This window comes from Dermacentor silvarum, chromosome 1, assembly GCF_013339745.2.
Source record: "Dermacentor silvarum isolate Dsil-2018 chromosome 1, BIME_Dsil_1.4, whole genome shotgun sequence".
Classification (NCBI taxonomy): Eukaryota; Metazoa; Arthropoda; class Arachnida; order Ixodida; family Ixodidae; genus Dermacentor; species Dermacentor silvarum.
In genome coordinates, this window is record NC_051154.1 from 195,806,757 (window position 1) to 195,820,847 (window position 14,091).

The 14,091-nt window shown below is 45.7% G+C and overlaps 1 protein-coding gene and 1 long non-coding RNA gene across 3 annotated transcripts in view; one reads left to right on the top strand and one right to left on the bottom strand.

The window, feature by feature from the left end:
- The window catches only part of LOC125941530 (uncharacterized), a 96,028-nt gene extending 86,185 nt beyond the window's left edge, over positions 1-9,843 (bottom strand). The window contains exon 1 of the long non-coding RNA XR_007464419.1: positions 9,732-9,843. This is a non-coding gene — a long non-coding RNA (uncharacterized LOC125941530). The remainder of the gene's footprint in view (positions 1-9,731) is intronic.
- The window catches only part of LOC125941527 (uncharacterized), a 96,799-nt gene extending 86,423 nt beyond the window's left edge, over positions 1-10,376 (top strand). For both annotated transcript variants that reach the window (XM_049658991.1, XM_049658994.1), the window contains exon 2: positions 9,254-10,376. In XM_049658991.1, coding sequence (XP_049514948.1) covers positions 9,254-10,376 — 1,123 coding nt within the window. The remainder of the gene's footprint in view (positions 1-9,253) is intronic.
- The last annotated feature ends 3,715 nt before the right edge of the window (positions 10,377-14,091 follow it).

A 14,091-nucleotide genomic window follows, 5' to 3' on the forward strand; every position in this document is an offset into this window, starting at 1 on the left:
AAAAAGTCTGCATTTGTTGTTGGATAATATTTTCAGATGGTTATTGTACCAAGGGGCGTTAGAAGATTGATGAATGATTCTAAGTGGAATATATTTGTTGATGAGATACATTTCTGTAGTTTTAAAAGACAACCAACCACATTTCTTGAACTGATAAGTCTACATGTGTCCCAAGGATGTAGTCAAGAAAGGCTGATAGCTCAGAGTTTGTAGTGTTAAAGTTAGCTTTTTTGTAGTCCCTAATATATTTGGTGTGTTTCCTTACTTTTGTAGGGGGGGGGGGGGGGTGGAAATTGTAAAGTGGAAGATGTCATGGTCGCTTAGGCCAGGCACGTGGGTCACTGGTGAAACATTATCAGCATGAGTGGCTAGAATCAAGTCAAGCAAGGAACTTGTAGTAGGTGTGACACGTGTTGGTTTGATAACGAGCTCTGCAAGGTTAAAATCCGTGCACACGTTAAGAAATCCTGTAGCCTCTGCACATGGTGGATTAGAAAAGGGGCAGGAACGCGACCAGTCAATAGTTGAGAAATTAAAGTATCCTAAAAGAAACATAGGTGAACCAGGGAATCGAACAGATAATTCCCTTAGGGTGTCATGAATGTTTTCTGCAAAATCATAATCGGGATTAGGTGGACGATAACAGACCGCTATGGTTTTTTTTTTTTTTTTTTTGAAACCAATAGACAGACAGCACCAGAGTAATTCCAAATTAGTAGTCACACTCAAAAGAAACGATTCAAAACTAGAGTTAATAGCAATTAAAACACCACTGCCTATCCTATCGGCGCAGTCTAGCCGATATACACAGTAAATTTCTTGTTGCACTGAAAGAGCTCGCCTGTCTCTATTTTGTTGGAGAGCCAGGTTTCCGTTAGTAGAATAATATCAGCTCCAGTATCATTAATTAAACTATTCAAACTATGTCTTTTAGGAAAAACACTACGTATGTTAGTAAAGATTACGGATGCCGTTGCCGATGGGCCTCCACCCCTCGCGTGCACCTATTTATTTCCCGCATAAACACGTCCAGAACGCGTTCCTCCTGGGGACATAGCGACAGCATTGCTGGTTTGTCTGCCAGTATTCACTTCAATAACGGAATTGGAATTGTAGCACTTTCCTTCCGAAAATAGTCTTTTGTGGCTTAATTTGAAGTTAGTGTTCAGGCCTCTACCGAATTCCAAAAGTTTCTTCCGGGCGTGACGTGTGGCTTCGCAAAAGTCTTCGCTTACGCTGATACCAGTTCCCGCGAAAGCAGACCCTTAGAAAACACCATCTCTTTTGTCTTGAATGTGGCGAACTTCACTACTAAGGCCTATTTTTGCCGCTGGAAAGTTTCCCGATTCTATGTGCATGCTTTATGCTGTCAAGTGGTAAACATGTAGCCAGTTTGTCTGAGGCGATGGAGATAATTGCTTCTTCGCACTGACGCGCATTCTCAGACGGGCCATCGGGTATCCCGAAGAATATAAGATTTTCTCGTCGTCATCTGTCTTCAGCGTCGTCAAGTCGCCCACGAAGCGTTGCGGTTTCTTGCTGCACACGTTTTATATTTTGACACGTGTCACTCATTTCTTGCTGCAACGTCTCAAACCCAACAGTCTGACATTCTAGAGTTTGTAGTCGTTCTTTGATATCAGTGATGTTGAGTGTGATGGACTGCTGTAAAAGTTTAAGCTCTTCTATCGCCTATGACATACTGGATTGGTTTGTTTCAATGCGAATACAACGCGCGTTTGTTTCTTTTACAGTTTTAAGCAGTCCGGCCAAAACGTTATCATTGGGACCAGCGTTTTGCTCTATATCACCACTCAATAACAAGAGTAAGTTGCCAAAAGGACCACACACTGCTTCTGGGCATGGAAGCACAATTATAAAGCGGTCTTCAGACCTGAAACATTTAGTAGGCAGCATAGAAAAATGACCGACCTGCACAAATAGGAAGATACGGTGTGAGACTGCAGTGGCGCACCGACGGGGGGGGATTCGGGGGTTGTAACCCCCCCCTGAGGCCGACTTAACCCGCCCTTTTGTTTAACCCCTTTTCTGTCCTTACGCATTTGAATACTGCAACTAAGATGTAAGACGCGCAATCGTCTGCACACTCGCAAAAAGCCCATTTTTTGACAATTTCCAGTGAAGAAATCGAAATTAGTGCTGTTTAGCGGTGTGAGACTGTCATCCTGCTTGTGTTTGCCTGGTGTCCTTTTTATAGGACACCAGGGCCGAAAGGGTTAAGTCGTACTTTACCGTTTTTCTGACGGATTTCACTGTGAGAAATTCATTTTTTGTTCACCAATATCTTGCACCACATGGAGGGCTTGCGCGGTTGGGATGGTTTGGGATGAGCTTCGCCTTCGCTAACACCTTGCGCCACGCGGAGGGCCTGAGCGGTCGGGGCGGTTGGGGATGATTTTTTCCGCCACGGACGCCGACATCCACGCCGACGCCGGTTTTTCTGTAACACGCGGCCCTTAACGCTATCGCGTTATAAAAATCCATCATATGTGCTTTAGACAACAAACAAGCCCTTCTGCATATACGAGCTAGCACACCGAAGTTTCCAAAGTACACCTGCATTCCCGTTCTTGCTACGCTATCAAAATCAGCAGTATATGCAATGTCACACTTTCACGATTTACGGCGTTCTTTCCGCAAACTTGCGCATGAAAATCAGCTTCCAGAAGCAAATGATAAGAATGATAGAACAAAATTTGGGCAGAATAGTTTCAAGTTACAAGGTATCGAATTTCGTGTATCCGAGGATATTTCTGAGCATGTGCGTTCTGTCCTAAAAAAAAATAATAAAACAAACTATAGGTTGCTACCGCCGCATTCCAAGCTAACGGTTACATTTGAAGGCCCGAGATGAGACCACGCGTTTGTGGATGATCTACGATGCCATCTCTAACAAAATCAATAAAGTTCCCTAGTCACGTTATTCGGTTTCTTACAACGGATTGACGAACGAACCCTCGCTACAACGGCATCATACCTCTGTATCCTGAATGTTAAAGCACAAGACTTAATAACAAATTTACAGATCTTGTTTCTTTGGTCGCATCCCCTTTACCTCAAATTGTTCATGTCACAGAAACATGGCTACATAGTGACATGAATGACGCCGGGATAGCACCTCCCGGATTTAACATACTTAGAAGCGCTAGAAAATATGCACAGCAGATGGTGTTAGCACTTTGTCTAAAAACAAAAATATGTTTTGGAGTTTTACGTGTCAAAAATACAATTAAAAATTAAATTATCGGGGTTTACGTGACCAAACCGCGATCTGATTATGAGGCACGCCGTAGTGGGGGGTCTCCGGAATAATTTAGACCACCTGAGGTTGTTTAACGTGCACCAAAATCTAAGTACACGGTTGTTTTCGCATTTCGCCGCAATCAAAATGCGCCCGCCCTGGCCGGGATTCGATCCCGCAACCTGGTGCTTAGCAGCCCAACACCATAGCCCCTAAGCAACCACGGTGGGTAAAAAATACAATGACGGAAGATACTGAGTATCTATGATCAAATGCGTATACGAGGTAAACAATTCACTCAGTAGAGTACTAAATATCCCAATTCCAAAAGTATCTTAGTAGAGTACAAAATATTAAAAAAGCTTAATTCGTTACTTTTATGATACTTTCAAAATACAAGTGATTGCACAAACAAAACAAAATTATGTATCATCGATCCGCTTTATTTTGTCAAGCAAAGAAAAGGGTACAATTACCGAATATTTTGGTTCGCCTTCGGGAAAAGCTGCGGAATTTGCGTTAAATAGCCTCTCCCTCTTCTTTTTGTAGAAGCCACCGACGTGGAAACCAGGGCGAATGTGAGAGACAAAATTGAGAAAGTGAGAGAGAACAAGTGCACTCGCGTGCGCACGCACAACAGCGTTCACCGCACACTCGAAGGCGGTCGCACAGCTCGGACGTCTTCAAAAAGTGCCGCATTGCTCTTGTGACACGAAGCGCTGATGAAGGTCGAGGCCATGGTGGAAACCAACTGCATGGAAGCAATTGACGGACAAAAGTGAAAGCTTTTTCATTTGGTACAAGACTGCGATATCGATGTCGCATCGTCTTGCTCCTCATTGTCTTAAGGTATCCGCTTAGTTATTGCGCTGCTGAACTTTCAATGTAGTTCGCCGGCGAGATGTGGAAAGAAAACTGATTCTATTGTGCCGGACCTTGCTGCACCATATTATACTATAGTGCGAAGCAAGTCAACTGCAGAGCAAAGCTTGCCGCCTCGCCCAACGCGGTCATGCCAAGACTGTCGCATATTTCCATCATAAAGATCAGCGGAGGCATGCCTTTTTCGCCACACGATGATGTGATGATAATGGCTCTTCAATTGAGTGATACACCTGCAACCAGTCATCTTTCATTGAAGTATCTTAAAAAATATCGTGAGAAAGAGCACAAAATAAGTATTTGTGTCCCAGTACTAAATACAGAATTGCGTAAAAGTATTTGAGAAGCACCAAAAAACTCACAAAAGTATCTAAAATACATCGTTCTGCTTTCCTGTGCCTGAGTTGTACGATTGTGCACGTGTGTGTCAGTTTCATTTATGTTGTCTTTTGTGTGAACAGTATAGCGCCGTAAACAGAACGATGTCATACCAGCTAGCCCCACTCGAAGAAAAAATAAAGAACAGAAATCTAAAGTACAGCATTTTCAGTACAGTATTTCAAATACGTAAAAGCAGTACAAGCGAGTTATCTTGCATTTCCTATGAACGATGAAAAATAAAATTGAACTTTTTTGCAATGACTCAGCAACTGTGTTGTTACGCTGTTGAGGGCGATGTCATGCAATAGCTTTTTTTCGGGTCCCTGTGGCCACATTGCGATAATGAAAACGCTTTTTGGTTTGAGTGCACGATAAAAAGAAAAAGCACCGCCCAAGCACTCCGTACAGATGGTTAACCAGCGAAGCTGAAACTTGCGGCCCCGGTGTTTATCACTGGGTTAATCCCAACGCTTCATTAAACGACGGCTTGGTAGGCTGCCGGATCCTAGGTACGCAGTTGCTGTGCTGCTTGCGCTCGGCCACCCGGGCCTATTCTTGTGTCCGGACTGCAGCATTGGCACGGCGAACACGATCTCTCTCACGGTAGAATATCTTCGTCAGCTGCCTGCTGTTCAGGAGTTCGTACGATGCGTGGTCTACCCATGTTGAAGTCGGAGAGAAACTGCTGCACGCGCTCTCGGCTACGACGGAGAGAACGACGTCACTGACGGCGCAGCCAATGGCGCGCCTCTCCTTCTGTCTTATGTGTGGCAAGGGTCGTTCAAGGGCGCGTTACCGATCCCGGAGCCTACCAACCGTAGTCCACAGGGGTATGTGCCATTGCGCTTGTACCATTTCTGCACAATCATCCACGATCGACCCACATTGCTGCGCCCATGGGACGGACGGATTTTGGTTTCGCCCAGCCATATACAGCTTCGCTGTAAAGGAAACTCAAGGTGGTCAGAATTAATTGGAAGCGCTCTTCTGACCTCTTAAAGCCCTCTTGACCCACGATAGATAGATAGATCCATAGATGCTATACATTTTTATCATCTTTATGATACTGAGCATCGCGGTGAGTTCAATACAAATGTAAGCACTATTGTGGAAATTTTGATGTCTGCAAGCCCCCAACAAAATAAATTAAGTACTTTATGGTGTGCCCCTGTACATAGTGGGATTCACTGTTCATTGCCTTTTCAGTTCCCTTAGTTTGCTCACGGAGAGCGGGATAAGCCGTGCACGTACGTCAGTGGTATAGCAGTCGTCCCGAAGAGGAATGCGTGAAGCTACAGCGAAAGGTGATTCGCTGTCTAGAACCAGACGTGTACAACGCCAGCATAATGCCATGTGACATTTTTTTTTTCTTTTCTTATCGGTTGTTCACACTTGGCTTTCCCCCTTGCTCTCAAACACTGATCGTTAATGCGTACCAGAGTGTTGCCAGGTCGGACGAGGCGGCGTAGCTCAAAGCTAGAGAAATTATAGCCCAAATGTAGCCAGACACAAAAAAGAGCAAAAAATATTTGTAGCCAAATATAGCCATTTTTATTTGCACTTCAGCGGTATAGCAGTCGTCCCGAAGAGGAAGGCGTGAAGCTACAGCGAAAGGTGATTCGCTGTCTAGAACCAGACGTGTACAACGCCAGCATAATGCCATGTGACATTTTTTTTTCTTTTCTTATCGGTTGTTCACACTTGGCTTTCCCCCTTGCTCTCAAACACGGATCGTTAATGCGTACCACAGTGTTGCCAGGTCGGACGAGGCGGCGTAGCTCAAAGCTAGAGAAATTGTAGCCCAAATGTAACCAGACACAAAAAAGAGGAAAAAATATTTGTAGCCAAATATAGCCATTTTTATTTGCAGTTTTATTTCTACATGCATTTATTTTCAGATTCGACTACGGCAATCCTTTTTTGCACAACACGTCGTAACAAAATGTCCCTGACGGTCGAGCCTTGACATCAACAACAGCGCCACAGTGCTTGCACGCAGAACACATTTTGGTTGGCCTCGGAAACTCTCAAATACCAGGAAATCGCCGCAGAGGGCTAAAAAATAAGGACGTAGCGAAATCAAAACAAGTGGGCATGATGCTTTCGAATGTGATGCACAACCTGACATGAGATCTTAGGCAATTGCGCAAGTAATTAGTAATATCATTTTCTCGAATTAGGTACGGAATGGTAACCTAAATATTCACCAGTTTGCGCAATACACACTTTGTCTTATCGTCCTATTTTGTTTTCTCTTTTTTTTTCTCAATTAGCTTGGCTCGGGTTAGCTGGGACACACACTATATAGTTTTCATTTACACGTCAACCTGACCGCCATCTAAGGTCTCTAGCACCCCAAGAGCGTGCAATAAAAAAAAACTAAATTGGCTATTGGCTATTGTAATTTCGTAGCTAAGAATAGCGCACGAGGCAGAATTAACGCCTCGTGAACCATATGCACCCCTGAAGCATAAATTTACAACTCTGTACTTTACAAAAAAAAAATCACTCTTTTGTAAACTGCCCCTATTGAGACATCTAAAATGGAGAAAATTAAAACAGTGTTTTAAAAAATTGGCAGTTTTTCCCGAAAGACGAAGCATTCTTAGCGATAGCAAGGTATTATAGAAATACACGAAGTACGATTAGTAGTTTTGTCGGTCATATAAATTGCAGTAAACATTCGTTTCTTAATTAAATTAACAAGCATGGTATCACGCACACACAGTCGGTCACAACGGTAGCGTTATGAAGAGCGACGGCCTCTGGGAGGGAACGCTTCGTGCTGCCTCTCGTTACAAAGTGCATCGGACACTTGGGATTCACGATCTCCAACACTAGGCGCGCAGGAAAACAGCGCACATGAAGCGACCAGCCATCACGATCCCAAGGCATTGCACTCGTCGCAGAATACCTCCAAGATAAGGCGTGCGGGCCGTCTATATATGCACTCAGCCGCGCGGACAGCGATGTCCCGCCACGGCCGGATTAAAGGAGACGCGCGCTCACCTGTCCACTCCCCCTCATAGCGAGCTTGGTCCCGTTACCGCGCGCTCAAAATACCCCCTCTCCCCACCCTTTACACGTGCTTGATCATGTGACCCTACAGCAGTGAGCGCGCGGAAGGACGGCGTGCATCAAGCAACCATCCGCCTCGGCTCACCCTCGCACGCGTTCCTTCGCACTCACAGCATGCATACGGTGCACGGGGCGCGATATTATCGCCCTTTGACTTAATACGGAACCTCACGGCAACTACGACAGCAAAAATTTGTCTGGAGTTTCCATATATTGGAATAGAATATCACTTAATTGCGAGTAGTAAGCGCTTCTGCGAAACTCCCCTAAGCCTAGTAATGATTCCACGCAAGTCGTGACCTCACAGACCTACAATTTGTCTGGTTCAAGTGTTAAACAGATACAGTTAACAGAACTGTGATATCGGTTTTTCGTACAAAGTTACGAATTTGTAAATTGTGTACGTCAGCTATCTTTAACGTACCAATTTTTGGAAATTTTAGTAGTACTTTGATCGGCATAACCAAGAAAGTAAATGTCATGATAAAGACCCGTTCGAAAAGCATCTTTAGAACCGAATACGCAAGCTGAGATGGAGCATAGGCAGATAGGTCCGCAGATTCTTGATATAAATCGCTGCCGCAAGTCAGCACTGTGTGCACCCTGTCACCGCTCTTTGTCTGAGCCTGCGCAGTTATTCGCAAGGAAAAGAGAGGACTTCAACAAATTAGCGTTCCTATCGCCAGCACACTATTATCCAAGATTGGCGGAATTTGTTTCGTCACAACGCCCACCGTATCTGCAAAGCTTGAGACTAGGTTATAAGACAGCGAGCTCCAGGAAAGGCCAGCTGTTCGCCCGGCGCTTCAAGTGAACGGTCAGGCGTAGTAGGCGAACGACACTCATGCAGGCAAGATTCAACCAGCCTGGACCTTCCAGGCAACACTCGGCCTCTGAAACTTCGACGAATGCAGTGACTGAACCAATCGGTCCTCAGGTGGTACGCGATTACGGCTACCTCCCGAGAAGAGCTTGGATCACCGTCCTACATTTCCTGGACGCCGAGTCACGCCTCAACGTCGCAGCGCTCGGGAAGAACTTCGCAGCGCTGAACTGTAGCGAGAGCGCCTTGCACACTATTCGTGTGGCCGCTAACAACGATGTGTGCCACCTCCAAAGACTACTCGAGAAATGCGGCCGTAGACACGTACGTGTGTTGCATCTCACCAACTGCTCTGCGGTGACCTATGGGGGTGCCCTCATGGCTAACGTCTCCGCGTGCGATCAGTTGACCGAGCTATACTGTGTCGGCTGCACCTTCGACCCGTGCGCTTTTTTCCCTCTCGTGGCCAACTGTCTTCGTTCCCTGCAGCGGCTCGAGTGGACGCTCTTTTGCTGTCACATCTGGAAGTGCATTCCTGATCTTATCGGAGTCGCACGACAAAATCCATGTGCACTAAAATTTATGTATGTGCAATTGGAGTGCGCCGAACACTTCAGCAATGAGCATTTGTTGTCATTCCTGCATCAGTGTCCCAGAATGAAGCGTTTGCACGTGCACACACTTAGCGGTACTCACGCCAAGTCTATTCGGCATTGGGCTCGACTCGCGAAAGAACGCCCCGCAGGTCTCCTCGAGTTCACGTACACGACGGATGAAAGCGTTCATCTATACCGGGAGTTTATGAAAATGCCTGCGGTTCATGAGAGGTTGTTCACCCATCTGGCCTTGTGCGGAAACGTGACTTACTACTGGCAGGGACCTCTGTGCTTCAGCACCATCGTCGACTTGGACCAGCTCGTGTTGGGCCTCATCCCACCACCACGAACATCTCAGATGGTTCTGACGGTGCACGCAATGCAGACTGCCGCGGCTAAGCTTAGGAGGCTTGCCGAAGTGTACACATTCAACCACATCCGAGCTCTGACGCTCGTCTCAATTCCGAAGGCCATCGTAGAACGCACGCCTCCGGAACATCTGCTGATGTTCGTTCCTAATGCGATCGCCGAATACCTGTGCTGTTTCTTCACAGCCTTCAGCGCGATCACAGAGCTCAACTTGAACGAGTTCCATTTCCCCATTAATCTTACGTTCCCTTCCGTCGCCGAACGTTCGGCACTGACGCACCTAAGAGCCCTGTCACTGGCACCGTGTGCACTGAAGCCCGCAATGTTCTCTCTGGAGCACCTTGCCGTCATCTGTCCCGTGCTCGAGGAACTGGACATCCGTAGCAACTTCCCTGGCCCGTTTCAGTTGCCATGCGCGTCCTGTTTCAGCTACCAGCCATTCGAGATCCGGAAAATGGCGCCAGGGCTTCATAGGCTCACGCTGTACAATGTGCCGGGTTTTAATTCGATCTCTTTCCTCGAAGCTTGCTGCGTTACCGAGCTTCGCCTCTGTGGCCTCAACGTGCTGCTTGACCCTTATTTAGGAGGTCTCGGAAGTGTCCTGAAGAAGAACACCAAGCTCAGTTCTTTGACCATCGAGCACGAGCGACTACCGGTGGGGTGGAAAGCGTTTTGGCTAGAGCTGTCGGAGGCAAAAAGCCTGATTTTTGTTTGCGTGCTGTCGAATGCTCAAGAATCCGTGGAAAGCGTGAATATCGACGTCCAATGCTGCATGAGCCGCCTGCCACTGATCCGCGGAATGCACGTGCACTTCAGGAACTATATCACCAACGCACCGGAGCGCTTAACCATCCTTGCCAGAAGGACTGACCACGGTCTGGTGACCGAATTATCAGTGTTGGAGACACCCGCCTGCATTCAGTGCTCCACGTCGACATTTGTGGCGCTCGACAAGCCCCGGTTTTGCGGCTGGTCCAACTGCTGATCGCTTCGCCGACACTAGAAGCAAGTTTGACGATGGCTTTACGACGACGACGTTAGTCCAATATTTCTTAGTAAAATATTCCTATTGATTGAAAATTTTATCCGCCTGACAAAACCACGAAACATGTAAAATTTCATATCATTAGGTTACATGCGGTGCTACAAGGCAAAAAAAGTATTTGTGTACTGTGAGAAAGATGTGTCAAAAAATAAAAGGGAAACATGAAGCAGATCCCACACACTGTGGGAATCGATGTTATGCGAATTATTTCGCTGGTAGCTGGCTACCCAGCATCGTTTGGGATTACGCAAAGCGTTACCAGGTGGATCAACGTGTTTGTAAGACGAACAGCTGTGTGTTTGACGCATGGCTTATGATGCGCATATTGGTAATTCAACATGGTGACGCTAGCGACGTGGTGCGAGCGTCTGAGAGCATAGCTAGAGTAAATCTTTAACGTTTGACAAATCGCATTACCGCTAAACATTAATACATTTTCGAAGGTAAAAAAAAATACTTACGGGGCACCGTAGTTATGTAACACGTTTTCGTCTATTGATGAGTTGTGCACGCTGTATGCGTGAGTACACCTTTCGGCTCGAAAAGTAGATGCCCGATCTTCTTTCCTGCAAAGAAACTTTGCCGGGAGGGAGATACTCCTTTGTCGTGTGTGACTGCGCTTGAACGCCTTTCCGGTGGATGTCCCCTTACCTAAAGGACTTTAGAGTGCCCCTGTGTCAGGGGTATTACACCGCGAGTCAAATCGTTCAATGAAAAGTTTTTACGTGAAGTGAGTAAGGAAAACCGCACAAGTGTCTGCTTCAGCGGTCTTCGTGAGACTGCTGTGACCGACGGGTTCGCACCTGAGGTTACCCAGAGTACGCAAGGGGGGCGTTCAGGCTACGGAGTTCGTCGATAAAAGGTTAGTTGTTTTCTCGTACGCTACGTATTTGCTGTCCTCGTCATACGTTTAGATGGATTGATTGATGTGTCGCAGCCGCTTTGTGACTGCACTACGAAGTTTTCGAATGCACAGCAAGTGCATATGCACAGTGCACAGCATACGCACAACGCCAGATAAGTTACACAAGCGCCAAGGTCGCGCGCACGCATCTGTCCGGCGATCCTGAAAAGGGGCGGAATATAAGATGTTTTACTTTGTTCGAAATTCACATCACTTCTTTTACGAAAAACGAAAACTAATGTATCATCCGGAATGTACATTGACCCTAAACACAAAATTAGATCTTGCCCACCTGCCTGCCACTCAAAATTTAAAATTTAGAATTTATATATATATATATATATATATATATATATATATATATATATATATATATATATATATATATATATATATGGTGTTTCAGCGAACACGTTCAAAATTTATTTAAGGTTGCCTGTGGCAGATAGCCCACGTCTAGTTAATCAGCTGGTCTACTCGAAGAGGCGGTCATTACTTGCACAAAAAATTGAAATGCATAATCGACTAATCAATAAAAATTAACTAATTAAGTTTTTAACATTACCTGATGGCCTCTATTGCAATTTAAAAATTGTAGCCGTGGAGTTCGCAAGGCGGATCCACTTGGAATTAATTCCCGAACTTCGCTGAGAAATTAAGTTGGTGCTTCAATGTATAAAGCGACGTTTTGTTAAGAAATTAACTAGAGCGCCAATGCACTTCTCCGCAAAGTTCGGGAAATAATATCTCGAAACTGGTGTCATCCTGAGAATTAATTCCAAGTGAATCCGCCATGCGAACTCCACGGCTACAATTTGTAAATTGCAATATGGGCGATTAGGTAATTAGTTAAAAACTTAATTAGTGATTTTTTGTTGATTGGTCGATTATGCATTTCAATTTCTTGTGGAAGTAATGTCCGCCTCTTCCAGTAGACCAGCTCATTAACTATCTGCCCCACGCAACCTTAAATAAATTTTTTGGAGGTTGCCTGTGGCACATAGCACAATTCTGGTAATTGAGCTGGTCTACTAAACGAATTTTTTTTTTTCCTTTCACGGAAGAGTTCGCGCATCCTAATGCCGAGCAGCCAACCATAATCATGTTTCTGAAGCGTGTTTTCTTCGCGAACAGCAGGAAATCGCACTGTAGAAACTGCTGACAAGGCTGAACGAAGCAACAGAAGCGCCAACCCTCGAACCGGAAGTCGATAGCTGACGACATCGTCATTTGCTATCCACCTGTTCCAGCGCCACATAAGTATGCTGGTATTATTTATAGATTGTTCCAAGTATTTTTCTGTACAAACTGATGCCAACTCGCATATGAATAACCTGCCTACATTTCCCACCAATTTTTTTAAGGAACCCTCTCACCTAAACACAACTGCACTGCTGTTCTCTACACACTCTATTAAAAAGGCACTTTGTTGACCTACTCCACTTCCTTTTACCCCTCCCCCGGTACAGGGTAGCCAACCGGAGACAATCTCTGGTTAACCTCCCTGTCTTTCCTTTACTTTTTTTTTTTCTCTCTCTCTCTTGAGCCGCTCCATCCAGGGGCGGATCCAGGTTTTTTCTGAGGGGGGGGTCAGCTTCTGTCAATGATGATGATGATGATGATAGTAGCCTTTCTCATTTACCGAAATGCACCGTTTCTGCTCACGATAAACCCGCGTCTTATACGGCTAGAGCAACACCTCTAGCCCGCCGTGGTGGCTCAGTCAGCTCAGGTGCTGCGCTGCTGAGCACGAGATCGCGGGATCGAATCCCGGCCGCGGCGGCGGCATTTCGATGGAGGCGAAATGCAAAAACGCCCGTGTGCTTGCGTTGTAGTGCACGTTTAAGAACACCAGGTTGGCAGAATTAATCCGGAGCCTTCCACTACGGCGTGCCTCATAATCAGAACTGGTTTTGGCACGTAAAACCCCATAAAGAGGAAGAAGCCCTATAGCGAAGCCAGGTATCGGTTTCTCCGAGCATAAGGGAAAAGGACGTTACCCAATACAGCCATGTGCTTGGCGGCTGTGCCTGATAATACAGGGTGTTCAAAACTAAGATTTATGGTTTCCTTAAAATTAGGCACTGGGAGGCACGCAAAGACCACCTGTGCAAATAACTTATGTGGCCAGGTGGGCACAAAGTGAGAGGATAATTATCGCTGTGAGCAGCCGAATTCCCTTAAGTTGAACAATTATTTTTTTTGTTGACTGCAGTAAGTGGGTATGTTTGTATTGAAAACTTAGAGACAGTAGTGTTTCTACACAGTATCGGTCGGAAGAATTATTCTAGCGTGTTCGTGCTCCGAGATATCCGACTCCAAATTTCTATTGTCGTACTGCGAAGAGTTATGGAATCGACGCGGGAGTGGTTTATGCTTTGCGTTGCTGTGGAAGGGAGGCATTTGAACGTTTTTAGGGCATTGACATCCTGATGGGTGAAGTGTTGTCATGAAATTTGTGCATGACAACATCAAACTTAAAACGGCAGTATATATGAAATATTCGTTAGCATAGCTAAAAAGGTTTCTGTTAATTGTTGATGGTGTAGTTGTTGCTTTTGATTTCAATAAAACTTACAATACTTGGAAATCAGCAGTCACTTTATTTGCGTAGCCCAGGAAATGACCATGCCCCGTCGTCTAGTCACCATTACGCACGCGCATTGCCCTCCGGCTTCTCCGCTCGCGCCATTATCTCGGCATGGCAGCTGCCGCCAGCTTTACAGGCTGCGCGGTCGCGTGTTACGACAG